The sequence below is a fragment of the Ascaphus truei genome, chromosome 3 (genome assembly GCF_040206685.1).
Source record: "Ascaphus truei isolate aAscTru1 chromosome 3, aAscTru1.hap1, whole genome shotgun sequence".
NCBI classification, from domain to species: domain Eukaryota; kingdom Metazoa; phylum Chordata; class Amphibia; order Anura; family Ascaphidae; genus Ascaphus; species Ascaphus truei.
The window spans coordinates 426,051,410-426,067,446 of NC_134485.1; the positions used below are offsets into that span (position 1 = coordinate 426,051,410).

Consider the following 16,037-nt stretch of genomic DNA (forward strand, 5'->3'; position numbering starts at 1 on the left):
TGGCATTGGTATGCAGGCTTATGACGCGTTGACCAAAGGGTTAACTGAATAACCAAGTATTTAATATTATTATTATTATTGAAGTATTTTACTTTATACTTTTCACCATATATGTTTTGTCAATGGGATGTAGTATTGGGCACCCCCTGTCTCTTGTTACTGTATATACAATTGCCACACTCAGTAGCTCTCTGGTTGACATAAATATATATTCATCATGTGGTGGCTGTAGGAGTTTGAGCTAGCTGGGAATGTGTGTTAATTGCACAGTAAACCTTTTTTCGTGGCATCTATATATTGACAAGGATAATCAGTTGCGTTGAAACCAAAAACATACATGCTGCCACGGGCCCATCAAATAAGCCGGTGGATGGAGAGGAAAGACACTGAAACACACACAGACTGACACACACACACAAACGCACATACACGCTGACTGACACATACACTGAGTGAATGTTTGTGGCCAAATAAGGCCGCGCTTATAGTGCTGGCGACGGCGACCCGACAACTTTCGCTGGTGGCGACGGGACGTTATTTGTTTTTTAGCGACAGTCGCCAGTGATGTCACTAAAGGGGGCGGGCCACGCAATTTGATTTGTTTAGAGACAGTCACATGTGGCGACTGTCTCTAAAAAAAAATCAAATGTAGCCGGCTTCCAAATTTTTTGCCGCGGCGGCTTACTATAAGCGCTGACGGAGTAAATTGATTTGTTTGAGCGACGTTGCGTCACCGTCGCAAGGCACTATAAACGCAGCCTAAAGAGTTTAGTGTCGCTGAAAATGTGCATGCGTGTCACCAAACATTACTGATGATTAATAAATTATTATGTCTACAATTGAGTTCAACAGTTACATATTGAACACCTTATGTAAAACAAATTACACATACAAGTAATGAAAAATATTAAAGACTTTATTAACACGTAACAAATTGCAATGCAAACGTTGAACTTTATTACACTCACACAACAAGTAAAACTTTTTTAACTTGGTGTCCTTCAAAATACACAAACTGCAGGGGTTATAAAAACCTACTCCTCTTCCATGGCCCTCGTGACACAGGCTTGCATTTCCTGCCTGAGTCTCATATTTCTTGCAGGAGACAGGTCTTTCATAAATGGTGCTATGCTTTTAAAAATAGCATGTTGGGATCAAATGTGTATATCAACATATTTTTCAAGATTTGTATTTTCCTTGACTCAATGGAGAGCATTTCTTTTCTCTTCCTCTTTGCCGCTGGTGCGCTGGCAGGGAGGATTTTGCATGCAGCGTCACCCATCTCGAGCACAATACTCGTGTCCAAATAGCTTCAGAGCCCTGGGAAGAAGTTGAAGGGCTGCTGTACGCAGATTGTGGATAGAGCGTAATCTGAGCGTGGGGTGATGGAGACGCTGGTGATCGCTGAAGGTTGGAATCGGTGATCGCCGGCATCATCTGTTCTAAGCGCATGTTTGAAAAGAAAGGACAGGAACGTGGATGATTCATGCTGCTTGGCCCTGCATCTGAACGGACCTTTTTCAATTCGCGGCGGAAAGAATTACGCAGATTCCTCCACTTGAACTTTAAAAAATCAACTGCAACAAAGATAACGAAAAATACATTATTACTTAATGGACACGGTTGAACACAATTTGACAGAAATACATTTGATAAGATGCATTCTTTGTTATGAACGCAGTATTTCATTTACCTTACATTTCAGAGATTACCCAATATTTGATCATGCTTGACGGGTATAGCGTTTTTAAGCGGGCGGCCCTGTATTTAGCCCCTGCGTCCATTATAACATTACAGGTCACAGCAGCCCATACCCACCGTCCACCCCACACCTACCGTCCACCCTCCCCCCTCGTGCATCCACCAGCCTGATATGTATTTCAAGGTATATTGCTACATAGTATTGTGCATCGTTTACCATTGTGAGCACTAGTTTTTGTACAAGTCACCAGTCAACACTATATATATATATATATATAAATAAAACACACAAAGAGAAAGTTGCTCAACACCTAGTATTAAAGGTTAAATCAAGCCCTGAAAATTAATACTGACTATAGGGGTAAAGTAAAATATAAAGTCAATTAAAGAAATTATAGAACTTGATGGTGCTAGGGGATAGGGACTACTATATAAAACACACAGTTGAAAAGGACAAAGACAATCCACTTATTAGCACTCTGAATTACACCTAGAAAAATCTACCAATAGAGATTATATTGCAAGAACCAGATGCACCGCCAAATCAGAAAAATAAACAAGATTTTATTAGAATTAACAGCAAAACACACTAACTTAAAAACATGAATATACTGAAGACAGCCTAACAAAATATATGTACCAAAAAATATATTCAATAATAGGAGGACTGTTGATATAATGAAGAAAATCTATGTTACCTCAAAAAAACTACAAATTGTCTAAATAAATATAAATTACTAGCTGAGAGACCCGGCGTTGCCCGGGATGTAAATGCGTAATAGGTAGTATTATTTATAAATCGTGGAACAATAGGTGAGTATTTGTTGTAAAGGTTGGATAATAATGTTGAAAAGAAAGATGGAATAAAATTTAATACGATGTTGTTTAAAAATGGTTTATTGTAAACACACCACAGTACAATGTATATTTTGGTGACATAACAGATGTAAAAATGTGAGGCGGGTGTGAGGCGGCGGGTGGCGCGTGGGTTGTGAGTGCTGTCTGTGAGTGGGGGTCCTGCTAGGGTGTGGGGCGGCAGGTGGCGTGTGGGTTGTGAGTGCTGTCTGTGAGTGGGGGTCCTGCTAGGGTGTGAGGCGGCGGGTGGCACATGGGTTGTGAGTGCTGTCTGTGAGTGGGGTCCTGCTAGGGTGTGAGGCGGCAGGTGTCGCGTGGGTTGTGAGTGCTCTCTGTGAGTGGGGGTCCTGCTAGGGTGTGAGGCGGTGGGTCAGTGATGTTGGTGCGTAGGGGCGAGAGGCAAAAAAAAAAGCAGGTGTGTGTGGCGGCAGGTATGTGTCGAGTGTGGCGGGAGTCTGTTGAGTGCATGCAGCGGCTGTGAGGCGGTGGGTGAAAGGCAGAGGCGGGCGGAGTAAGGGCGGGTGAAAGGCAGAGGCGGGTGGGCGCGAAAGCAGAGGCGGGGAGGCAGGAAGGCGGGCAGGAAGGCGAAGATTGGTGGGAGGGGGGGAAGGGGGTGGGAGGGGGAGAGGGGAAGGGGGTGGGAGGGGAGGAGGGGGGTGGGTTGGGAGGAGGGGGAAGGGGGTGGGAGGGGAGGAGGGGGGAAGGGGGTGGGAGGGGAGAGGGAAAGGGGAGGAGGGGGAGGATGGGGGAGGGAAAGGGGAGGAGGGGGAGGGAAAGGGGAGGAGGGGGAGGGAAAGGGGAGGAGGGGGAGGGAAAGGGGAGGAGGGGGAGGAAAGGGGAGGAGGGGGAGGGAAAGGGGGGGAGGTGGGGGGAGGGGAGGAGGGAGAAAGGGGAGCGGGGGGGGATAAAGGGGAGCGGGGGGGGATAAAGGGGAGCGGGGGGGGGGAGAAAAGGGAGCGGGGGGGGGGAGAAAAGGGAGCGGGGGGGGGAGAAAAGGGAGCGGGGGGGGGAGAAAAGGGAGCGGGGGGGGAGAAAAGGGAGCGGGGGGGGGAGAAAAGGGAGCGGGGGGGGAGAAAAGGGAGCGGGGGGGGAGAAAAGGGAGCGGGGGGGGAGAAAGGGGAGCGGGGGGGGGAGAAAAGGGAGCGGGGGGGGGAGAAAAGGGAGCGGGGGGGGAGAAAAGGGAGCGGGGGGGGGGAGAAAAGGGAGCGGGGGGGGGAGAAAAGGGAGCGGGGGGGGAGAAAAGGGAGCGGGGGGGGGGAGAAAAGGGAGCGGGGGGGAGAAAAGGGAGCGGGGGGGGGAGAAAAGGGAGCGGGGGGGGGGAGAAAAGGAGCGGGGGGGGGAGAAAAGGGAGCGGGGGGGGAGAAAAGGGAGCGGGGGGGGAGAAAAGGGAGCGGGGGGGGAGAAAAGGGAGCGGGGGGGGGAGAAAAGGGAGCGGGGGGGGGAGAAAAGGGAGCGGGGGGGGAGAAAGGGAGGGGGGGGAGAGAAAGGGAGCGGGGGGGGTGAGAAAGGGGAGCGGGGGGGGAGAAAGGGGAGCGGGGGGGGAGAAAGGGGAGCGGGGGGGGAGAAAGGGGAGCGGGGGGAGCGGGAGAAAGGGGGAGCGGGGAGGAGAAAGGGGAGCGGGGGGGGAGGGAGAAAGGGGAGCGGGGGGGAGGGAGAAAGGGGAGCGGGAGAAAGGGGAGCGGGGGGGGGGGGGAGAAAGGGGAGCGGGGGGGGGGGAGAAAGGGGAGCGGGGGGGGGGGAGAAAGGGGAGCGGGGGGGGGGGGAGAAAGGGGAGCGGGGGGGGGGAGAAAGGGGAGCGGGGGGGGGGAGAAAGGGGAGCGGGGGGGGGGGAGAAAGGGGAGCGGGGGGGGGGGAGAAAGGGGAGCGGGGGGGGGGGAGAAAGGGGAGCGGGGGGGGGGAGAAAGGGGAGCGGGGGGGGAGAAAGGGGAGCGGGGGGGAGGAGAAAGGGGAGCGGGGGAGGAGAAAGGGGAGCGGGGGGGAGGGAGAAAGGGGAGCGGGGGGGAGGGAGAAAGGGGAGCGGGAGAAAGGGGAGCGGGGGGGGGGGGGAGAAAGGGGAGCGGGGGGGAGAAAGGGGAGCGGGGGGGGAGAAAGGGGAGCGGGGAGAAAGGGGAGCGGGGGGGGGGGAGAAAGGGGAGCGGGGGGGAGAAAGGGGAGCGGGGGGGGGGGAGAAAGGGGAGCGGGAGAAAGGGGAGCGGGGGGGGGGGAGAAAGGGGAGCGGGGGGGAGGAGAAAGGGGAGCGGGGGGGGAGGGGAGAAAGGGGAGCGGGAGAAAGGGGAGCGGGGGGGGGGGGGAGAAAGGGGAGCGGGGGGGGGGGGGAGAAAGGGGAGCGGGGGGGGGGGGGAGAAAGGGGAGCGGGGGGGGGGAGAAAGGGGAGCGGGGGGGGGGGAGAAAGGGGAGCGGGGGGGGGAGAAAGGGGAGCGGGGGGGGGGGAGAAAGGGGAGCGGGGGGGGGAGAAAGGGGAGCGGGGGGGGGGAGAAAGGGGAGCGGGGGGGAGGAGAAAGGGGAGCGGGGGAGGAGAAAGGGGAGCGGGGGGGGAGGGAGAAAGGGGAGCGGGGGGGAGGGAGAAAGGGGAGCGGGAGAAAGGGGAGCGGGGAGAAAGGGGAGCGGGGGGGAGAAAGGGGAGCGGGGGGGAGAAAGGGGAGCGGGGAGAAAGGGGAGCGGGGGGGGGAGAAAGGGGAGCGGGGGGGAGAAAGGGGAGCGGGGGGGGGGGAGAAAGGGGAGCGGGGGGGGGGGGGGAGAAAGGGGAGCGGGGGGGGGGGAGAAAGGGGAGCGGGGGGGGGGGAGAAAGGGGAGCGGGGGGGGGGGGGGGAGAAAGGGGAGCGGGGGGGAGAAAGGGGAGCGGGGGGGGGAGAAAGGGGAGCGGGGGGGGGAGAAAGGGGAGCGGGGGGGGGAGAAAGGGGAGCGGGGGGGGGGGAGAAAGGGGAGCGGGGGGGGAGAAAGGGGAGCGGGGGGGGGAGAGAAAGGGGAGCGGGGGGGGAGAGAAAGGGGAGCGGGGGGGGAGAGAAGGGGAGCGGGGGGGGGAGAAAGGGGAGCGGGGGGGGGGGGAGAAAGGGGAGCGGGGGGGGGGAGAAAGGGGAGCGGGGGGGGGAGAAAGGGGAGCGGGGGGGGGGAGAAAGGGGAGCGGGGGGGGGGAGAAAGGGGAGCGGGGGGGGGGGGAGAAAGGGGAGCGGGGGGGGAGAAAGGGGAGCGGGAGAAAGGGAGCGGGGGGGGGGAGAAAGGGGAGCGGGGGGGGAGAAAGGGGAGCGGGGGGGGAGAAAGGGGAGCGGGGGGGGGAGAAAGGGGAGCGGGGGGGGAGAAAGGGGAGCGGGGGGGGGAGAAAGGGGAGCGGGGGGGGGGAGAAAGGGGAGCGGGGGGGGGGAGAAAGGGGAGCGGGGGGGGAGAAAGGGGAGGGGGGGAGAAAGGGGAGAAAGTGGAGGGGGGGGGGAGAAAGGGGAGGGGGGGAGAAAGCGGGGGAGGGGGGGAGAAAGGGGAGCGGGTGGGGAGAAGGGGGGGAGAAAGGGGAGCAGGGGGGAGTGGGGGAAAAAAGGAGGGGAGGGGGATGGGGGAAAAGGAGGGGGGACAGTGGACAGGAGGGGGGGGGGCAGTGGACAGGAGGGGGGGGACAGTGGACAGGAGGGGGGGGGGCAGTGGGCGGGTGGGGGGACAGTGGAAAGGACAGTGGATGGGAGGGGGGGGGGAGAGTGGACAGGGGGGGGGCTGGTGAAAGGACAGTGGACAGGAGGAGAGTGGACAGGAGGGGGGGGGGGGGGGAGAGTGGACAGGGGAGGGGAGAGTGGACAGGAGGGGGGGGGAGAGTGGACAGGAGGGGGGGTGACAGTGGACAGGAGGGGGGGTGACAGTGGACAGGAGGGGGGGTGACAGTGGACAGGAGGGGGGGCAGTGGACAGTGGACAGGAGGGGGGGCAGTGGACAGGAGGGGGGGGGGCAGTGGACAGGAGGGGGGGGGGCAGTGGACAGGAGGGGGGTTGGTTTGCTTGAAATTGACGGGTCCCTCCTCTCCACTCCTCCTGTATCTTTCTCCGCTCCTGACCTTCCCCCCCCCCCCCATGTGTAGCTCCGGTCCCCACTCTACAGTGTCTGAGACACACTGTAACACAGACACACACACACACAGACACACACAGACACACACAGACACACACACCTCTCCTTCTGGCCGCCGCCATGTTAGTTAGTCCACGAGGGAGGAAGGGGTCCTTCCATCCGCCGCCATCTTAGGTGCCGCGTGGCAGCGGTAGGCTGCCCTGGCCAATGCCTGTCCCCGCGCCAGGGAGGTGAGCGGGAGGGAGGTGAGTAGAGGGAGCGGGAGGTGAGTGGAGGCAGCGGCAGGCTGCCCTGCCCACTGCCTGTCCCCGCGCCGGGGAGGGAGTTGAGCGGGAGGGAGGTGAGTGGAGAGGGAGGTAGCGGGAGTGAGGTGAGTGGAGAGGGAGGTGAGTGGAGCGGGAGGTGAGTGGAGCGGGAGGTGAGTGTGATGGGGGGGGGGGGGGAGAGGACAGAGAGAGAGGTGTGTGTGTGTGTGTCCCTGTGTGTCCTTTGGCCCGTCACTCCGCCTCAGGCCAATGAGAGGTGTGGGGGGCGGGCCAAGGGGGTGATGTGAGTGTGTGAGGCCAATGAGAGGTGTGCGGGGGCGGGCGGGCCAAGGGACCAATGAGATTGCCGCTAGGGACGCAGACATACAGTGCTTTCAGAAATATATAGTAGATAACACAAAAATAGTTTGATATGATCCTAAGTGGTAATACAAAATAATATAAGTCCCTACTGGCATGAATGCCTGCTAGGGAGATATATAGCAGATAATAACACTGTTGATACGGTGAAGAAAATCTATGCAATATTATATTACCAAAAAAAAAATTATAAAGAGGGAGGGGAAAAGCACACAGGAATAATAATCATATCCTGGCTAGCAATTCCCACACAGAAAAAGGAAAACAATGAAAACTGTTGCAGCAAACAGAATATATACCCATAAATGACATGCTAACAAACAGAGTCATACATATGAAAAATATAGCAGTGCAGTAGCACTGCAAGGACAATTAATGTTTGCGCATGGAAAAATAAAGAAAATCCAAAATGCTGCAAAAGATTCTTCACAAGTCCATACTATTGAAGATTACATGGAGGCTGTCAAAAAGTAAAACACATTGGAACAAATCTCCTACAATATGATGGACATATGCCTCACGCAATCCTGCTACAGCTGAGTATTAACTCTCCTTGCTGTTTGGACATTAATTGTCCTTGCAGTGCTACTGCACTGCTATATTTTTCATATGTATGACTCTGTTTGTTAGCATGTCATTTATGGGTATATATTCTGTTTGCTGCAACAGTTTTCATTGTTTTCCTTTTTCTGTGTGGGAATTGCTAGCCAGGATATGATTATTATTCCTGTGTGCTTTTCCCCTCCCTCTTTATAATTTTTTTTTTGGTAATATAATATTGCATAGATTTTCTTCACCGTATCAACAGTGTTATTATCTGCTATATATCTCCCTAGCAGGCATTCATGCCAGTAGGGACTTATATTATTTTGTATTACCACTTAGGATCATATCAAACTATTTTTGTGTTATAATTTATATTTATTTAGACACTTTGTAGTTTTTTTGAGGTAACATAGATTTTCTTCATTATATCAACAGTCCTCCTATTATTGAATATATTTTTTGGTACATATATTTTGTTAGGCTGTCTTCAGTATATTCATGTTTTTAAGTTAGTGTGTTTTGCTGTTAATTCTAATAAAATCTTGTTTATTTTTCTAATTTGGCGGTGCATCTGGTTCTTGCAATATAATCTCTATTGGTAGATTTTTCTAGGTGTAATTCAGAGTGCTAATAAGGGGATTGTCTTTGTTCTTTTCAACTGTGTGTTTTATATATATATATATACAGTATATATATATATATTTATATGTAGAGGTATCAGTACCGTGTTAGCCGAGCTTCAATAATCCAAAAATAAATAGATGATACCGTTCTGTGGCTAACGAAATGCTTTTATTTGTGCGAGCTTTCCTTGCTTCATTCATTGTAACATCGCCGGAAGAAGAGATCAGTGTATCTCGAAAGCTCGCACAAATAAAAGCATTTCGTTAGCCACAGAACGGTATCATCTATTTATTTTTTGATTATATATATATATATATATATATATATATATATATATATATATATATATTTATAGTGTGCTGTTTTGTCACTGCTAATACATGTCTTTTTGCTATATCTGAGTGTTGCTGCTTTTGTGCCTTCTCTTATGGGAAGACAGGGTTTCTATATAATAAATTAATAAAATATAGACTTACTTGGCATGGACAAAATCTCAGCAATCTCCCGCCACAATTTGTCATGAATGCAACGATCACGATAAGCGCTGCTGTGCTGGTTCCACAACGCATCGCGCTGATATATCTCGGATATCAGCTGCTCGATAGCAGAATTATCCATTGTAATAAATATTATAGTGACACAACTATAGAAAAAATCTAGAATATATAAACAGAAGTAACTATGTGTGTAAGCAGCTGTGTGTAAGCAGCTCTGTGTGTGTGTAAGCAGATCCTGCTGCTCTCACAAGGAAATGAAATGGAGTCTGGAGCCTCAATATTTGCAGTGTGCGCGTGGCCAGGCGTCGCGTGGGTTGGGTCTATCAATGTTTACATTACATTGATTGGCGACTGAAATTGACGTCACACCGACTCCGCACTTTGCAGCCAATGGTAGTTTCAATACTGAACACTACCACTGGCCGCCACCTGCGGCGAGCGCGCGCGCACGTAAGCCGCACGCGCACGTTGTGTAGCGCGCTGCGTACACGGCCGCTCGGCGTGTCAGGTTCAAAGTCTGGGGCGCGCAAAGCGTGGCGGGTATTGTAGTTCCCACACATATTACAGCGATTTCCCGGTGCGGTGACCATTACATGAACTACAACTCCCAGGGAGCAGCGCGGCGACGTCACTGACGCGTCATCGGCAGCCGGGACTCTCGAAGTGACGGCGGTTGCCATCTTGCCCCCCCTCCCCCTCGCACCTTCAACTGCGGGAGGTTGCTTTCCCACTGCCCATGTGGAGCGCTCGGGTGTCCGGGCTGGGGCTCGCCCGGCTTCATCACTTACCACGGCCGCCGTTTTGTCCCGGGAGGTCGTGGGTCCTGCGGTCGGAAAAGGGGATAGAACCGATCTCAGTGCGTGGCTGTGTGCACTCCCGCCATGCTGCCACTGGAGGGCGCGGAGAGCACAACATGCCGTACCGGAACAAGGATACTGGAGGGCGCAGAGAGTACAGCATGCTGCACCGCCAAGCGGACACCGGAGGGCGCATGGAACCCGGCAATCACTCCTGCATGCAGACCTCTGGCCGGCACGTAGAAGAAAAGCTGAAGTACCCGCAAGAGACCCGCAGGAGGCAGCAGAGCAACAGCGAGCAGTCTAATGGGAGCAGATGGGGGCAGCATCCTGTGCTCACTGCTGCTCTGCTGCTGGCTTATTGCTACAGCAGAGAACACAAGTCCAAGGGTGATTATCTGGCATTAAAAGCAGGGGTTTGGGATGCAAGGGATTACTGTACATATCCTAATGCTGTGGTAACTAGGATGTATGTGTGTGTGTATGTATATATGTATATATGTGTATATATATATATATATATATATATGTGTATATATATATATATATGTATATATATATATATATGTGTATATATATATATATGTGTGCAAATACAACTGTATGCTCATTTGCATGTCTTAGGCAGGTCTGCAACCCCGCCTTTCCCCATCATCACCCAGCATACAGCACTTCCACTGCAGCAAGGGATTCTGGGAAATGACATGCAAATGAACACACATTTTTAACATGGTTCCCTACAGGCTTATATATATATATATATATATATATATATATCAGAAAGTAGCCGTGTTAGTCCAGTTGCGATAGTGCAGAATAAATGAGTTCTTCAGTATTAGGTGATACCTTTTTTATTGGACTAACAATTTATGTCATAGTCCTATGACATAAATTGTTAGTCCAATAAAAAAGGTATCACCTAATACTGAAGAACTCATTTATTCTGCACTATATATATATATATATATATATATATATATATATATATATATATATATATATATATATATATATATATATTACCCACATGCTTAACTAAGTGTGTTGAAACCTATCCCATGCTTCATTTTGCATAGCCAGTATAACCAACCCCACACTAAGGAGACCCATTAAGGTCGAAATGCATCTGGCTATGCATCTTAAGGCTGCGTCCCCGCTAGCGCTGATCGGACGGCGTTTGTAAATTAATTCTCACGTCCCCGCTCACGCAGCGCGCTCGTGCACGCTCTCCCTAGCTTGGCGCTTGGGAAGTAAAAAAAAAAAAGTTTTCGAAGTGCGCTCAATAGGCCCCCCATGTACCCCATTCGCGCGTGCGCTCGCAAAATTCGCAGGACACCCGCGCTCATGCTTGGAGAGTTGGTGACGTCACCACTCAAGCATGAGTGCGCTCAGCGCCAGCGGGGCCGCATCCTAACCCAGGCTGTGCTCAAACCTGTGAAATGCAGCAAGCATAAGCTTACAGGGGACCATGTTATATGGTTTTGAAGCAAAGGGTGGCAATGTGTGCTCATTTGCAAGTAATTTCCCAGAATCCCTTGCTGCAGTGGGATAATAGCACGCTGATCTCGCGTGTAATAACCGCACGCTGATCTCGCGTGTAATAACGCACGCTGATCTCGCGTGTAATAACGCACGCTGATCTCGCGTGTAATAACGCACGCTGATCTCGCGTGTAATAACCGCGCGCTGATCTCGCGTGTAATAACGCACGCTGATCTCGCGTGTAATAACCGCACGCTGATCTCGCGTGTAATAACCGCACGCTGATCTCGCGTGTAATAACCGCACGCTGATCTCGCGTGTAATAACCGCACGCTGATCTCGCGTGTAATAACCGCACGCTGATCTCGCGTGTAATAACCGCACGCTGATCTCGCGTGTAATAACCGCACGCTGATCTCGCGTGTAATAACCGCACGCTGATCTCGCGTGTAATAACCGCACGCTGATCTCGCGTGTAATAACCGCACGCTGATCTCGCGTGTAATAACCGCACGCTGATCTCGCGTGTAATAACCGCACGCTGATCTCGCGTGTAATAACCGCACGCTGATCTCGCGTGTAATAACCGCACGCTGATCTCGCGTGTAATAACCGCACGCTGATATATACACAACTGTGCAGCGCTGTTATCCGCGCTCGCTCCCACCCAATCCAGAGGTAACTCATTGAGTGCTTCATACAATAGGGGTTCTCAGGCCCCCTCCCCCCAATACAGGTCAGGTTTTCAGGATATCCCTGCTTCAGCACAGGTGGCTCAATCAGTCCCTGCTTCAGCACCGGTGGCTCAGTCTTCAACTGAGCCTCTGATTGAGCCCCCTGTGCTGAAGCTGGGATGTCCTGAAAACCTGACCTGTTGGGGACCCCTGCCGTACACGATGTCGGGTATTACCTTCCGATGCTCCCCAGAACCTCCTCCGGACCAGAATCCGGTAGGTCTGGGGGTTTCTGGACCACAAAATGGCATTTCAACGAAAACGTGCTGGCGTCTATCGGGTCAAAGGCCCAGCGATGTCCGAGGCCGTGGTGCTAAATATCAGTGGGACTGCCACCAAACCACGGTGTCCCACGGAACATGAGGGAGAGGACGTGTCTGCTTTAAGGAGGCAGGAAGAACTGCGCCCATACTTGCCAAACAGCGGTAAGTCGGAAGGCACCGTACCGCCTGCACTTGTGAATGGGCCTTAAGGTGTCTGACAGCTTAGCGCTGCTTAGTAAATGCGGACCTGTTATTGAAGGCCATTGGGGGAGATCAGTTGCCTCCGTGCACGGGATTCTGGGACAGGTCTCTGGGAAGCAGAGCTATGATTGGTAGTTGCACTACCAACGCTTTGTCCGTTCCCCCAGGCACCTGGGGACACCCCACAGTTGGTAACTAGCCGTGCCGTTAACTAGCTAACTAGCTGTGTCTTTAACTAGCCATGCCTTTAACTAGCCATGCCTTTAACTAGCTGTGCCTTAAGGCAGGGGTGCTCCACCCCAGTCCTCAAGCCCCCCAACAGGTCAGGTTTTCAGGAGATCCCAGCTTCAGCACTGGTGGCTCAATCAGAGGCTCAGTCGAAGACTGCACCACCTGTGCTGAAGCTGGGTCTGATTGAGCTGTGCTGAAGCTGGGATTGATTGAGCCACCTGTGCTGAAGCTGGGAAATCCTGAAAACCTGACCTGTTGGGGGGGAGGAGGGGGGCTTGAGGACTGCCGTTGAGTCCCCCTGCCCTAAGTCACGACGAGTGTTGCGTCACCGCGCCGCTGGTGGCTGTAATAACGGCCCGGTCGCTGGTTACCCGCGTGTCTGTTTGGGGGGCAGCGGGGAGTAATGATCTGTGTATTGATCGCGGTTTCTCCCCCAGGAGAGGAGCTGCTGGAAGCCGCCAGGACCTGTAACTTCCAGGAGGTGGACAGGTGAGATACTCCCTACTTCCTGGTAACCGCCGCACGTTTTAGGCCGGTCACGTAACGGTGTGCCGCGCGTTTCTATCCCTCCAGGAGAGGGTATGCAGCACTTTGTTGTAGAACTTCTCCTCTTGGATCCGGGGGAAAGGCAGCCATCTTGCTCTATCCCCGCTAGTGCTGCGCAGGCGGCGCTTGCGGCGGTTTCTTACATATATAACTATGTTAGTCCCCACTCGCGCCCGCGCTCGGCGCTTAAGTAAACAAAAAAAATTATACTTACCCGCGCTTTAAACTATTCGCAATGCCCCCCCCCCCTCTCCCGGCGCACGTGCATGCAGGACACCCGGCACTCATGCTTGGAGCGCGCTCAGCGCCAGCGGGGACTCAGCCTTATCCTGCAGCCCCCCTGTCCGCGTCCCGAGGGGCTGTGTAGCTTCACGCGGCGGCTCCCGACACGTTACACAGGAACATATTGCACAGGGACCTGCAACAGGAGCTCAGGAAGTTCAAGTTTCCAGCACCTCCTCCTTACCCCCCACCTGTCAGCCGAGCACAGGCGCACACAGGCCCCGGGGCCTCGGACTCGCTCACCCTGAACTCCTGCAAGGGGGGGAGATCGGGACCTCACATCTGCTGGGGGGAGACACCTCACTCCCTGTGTCACTGGCATACACACACACACGTGTGTAACATGGGGGTACACACATTTAGATCAGCGGTTCTGAGCCCGTGGTTTTTGTTTGGTTCCCTAAGAAACATTTTGTGACCGCAGATATTTTACTAATAGACACCAAATAATTAGAACTTTTGCCACATGTTTTCTTTCAATCATCAAAGCAGTTATTAGATCTGTGTTGTTATGCAGTTATATAATATAGCAAGTGGTTTATTAACCAGAACAGGAGTCCCACAGTACCATGGCAGGTCAGGTTTTCATGATATCCCTGCTTCAGCACAGGTGGCTAAATCAGTCCTTGCTTCAGCACAGGTGACTCAATCAGAGGCTCAGTCTTTGATTGAGCCACCTGGGGCTGATGGGTTATCCTGAAAACCTGACCTGTTTGGGGGGGCACTGGAGTTGAGCCCCCCCTGGGGTAAGTCACAAGTGGGCTTACGATAAGGCTTTGAGTGGTTCCACATTTCCATACAATTCCCCACTTCATAGACGGATGAAACCCCCAGAGGTAGATAATTCTGTGGTGGCCTTCTAGATATTCTGCACCCCGAGATCCTCCGGTCGCAGTTCTAGTTAGGAGAAGACTCGGGGTACAGTAAAACAGCCGATCAGTAGGATTTCCTCCCCTTTATTGTAGGGTGCCACTTTTACCAAGCCCGTGACCCTGTGACCCCGTAACTCTCTCTGTTATCACTGTAAACATCTTGCCTTCTGCTCAGCAATGTCCCCGCCGGGCACCTGGAGAGGGACCGCTCCACACCCTCCCGAAACCTCTCCGGGAGACGGGGACCGCACATTAACCCTTCCAAGCCCCGTTGGATTAAAATCGCCCATCACCACTTCAAAGGCTGTCATAACTGGAGAGGGGATATGGAGAGAGATCTGTGTAATCAAGTGAGAAGAATACGATATGAGAAATAATACAGCGTTTATATCGCTGCCACGGGGCAGCCACCGATCTGCACCGTGGGACCTGTCAGTAATTCTGTCCTTTCTCAGTGCTCAGTAACACACCCCTGCCCCCCCCCACCCCCCCCCCAATATTATAGCTCTCTAGAATTATCTGCTCCTAACCTTGGCATTTGTGAGCAGTAGATGGGAGGGGGGAAGAGAGAGAAATGGGAGGGGGAGAACCTGTTTCCTATACAGGAAATGATGCGTGTTCTGCGGAAGGATCTCATTTGGGTTCTAAGGTTCTGAGCAGAAATGGTTAGATTTAATATCTGCGTTTACAGTTTAACAGTGCAATCCCATGCAGGACAAAATGATTTAACGGGGCCTGAAATGTTTGTGGGTTCAAATGTGTTGATTTGTTGCATTTTCAAGAAAATAAAATGAGTATACTGTAATTTAAAAAATAAATACAATTATTAACCATTTTTCTTATTTAATTTTTTGGTTTGTTTTTATCTTGGAAGTGTGTGTGTGTGTGTGTGTGTGTGTGTGTGTGTGTTCCCTATTTGAGATTGGATTCCCATAAATTGGATTACCGCTGAAGATCAGTAATCTCCCCTTCTCAGATCCCAGTAAAGCAGGCCGCCCCCTCATGTAATAGTGATCTAATGAGCGTACCATTGCAGCATTATCCTACGGGACTGTAAATATCCCAGTAAAATGCCGTTTTTCTGTTAAGTGGAATGCAACATCGTTCCTAAAACGTTGCAGTGTTCGGTTCGATACACGAGAAGTCGCGTGATTTGGTTTTATTTCCCACAGGGCACCCGTAAAGGTGGTCCAAGGCACCCCTGGGTGACACGACGGCCTGGTTGAGAAACACTGCACTAAAACAAATGATTTTTACAATAGCATGTTCTGGCTTTGTTTAAAATGTAACAATCCTCTTGTTTTCACCCATTAAACACCCCCCAGCGCTGAGCTGTGTCTGGTCCTGTCCTGACAGGGTGTCGGTAAGACGGTATGTTCACCCCAGCAGGCAGGAAGTGTGGGATCTAGCTCCACACTGATCTGGGACGAGATAGGAAGGCCCCGTCGTGCCCTGCAGGGCAGTCCCACAGCAGTGAGAGAAGGTGACAGGTTCAAGTGGCCAGTTGGGACAATAGAAAGATGCATTAACCTCACCCAACAGCTGGGCCACAAGAAGCCAGCAGATCATCTCACCTGCCAGCAGCCGCGAGAGGCTTCCCTGGGGGAATGATCAGCCTGCCGGACAGGCGGCTGGTGTCGCCCAGTAACGTCCGCAGTGTTGCGCCCCGAAGGAAAGTGTGACTGCCATTTCCTCCTGAGTTTTGATTGGGCCTGAAGAAGAGAAGTGTATTTGAA

The 16,037-nt window shown here is 52.7% G+C and overlaps 1 protein-coding gene and 1 long non-coding RNA gene across 3 annotated transcripts in view; one reads left to right on the forward strand and one right to left on the reverse strand.

The window, feature by feature from the left end:
- Positions 1 to 898: 898 nt before the first annotated feature.
- On the reverse strand, positions 899 to 9,402 carry LOC142490466 (uncharacterized). The gene is made up of 2 exons (XR_012800068.1): positions 8,873 to 9,402; positions 899 to 1,577 (listed from the first exon to the last, which is right to left on the reverse strand). It is a non-coding gene; the product is annotated as an uncharacterized LOC142490466 (long non-coding RNA).
- The window catches only part of CLPB (ClpB family mitochondrial disaggregase), a 195,046-nt gene continuing 188,410 nt past the window's right edge, over positions 9,402 to 16,037 (forward strand). Inside the window, exons 1-2 of one of the 2 annotated variants that reach the window (XM_075592798.1) lie at positions 9,402 to 10,080; positions 13,039 to 13,090. In XM_075592798.1, coding sequence (XP_075448913.1) covers positions 9,630 to 10,080; positions 13,039 to 13,090 — 503 coding nt within the window. In that variant the 5' untranslated portion in view covers positions 9,402 to 9,629. The remainder of the gene's footprint in view (positions 10,081 to 13,038; positions 13,091 to 16,037) is intronic. The other variant, XM_075592797.1, reaches the window with a different exon arrangement.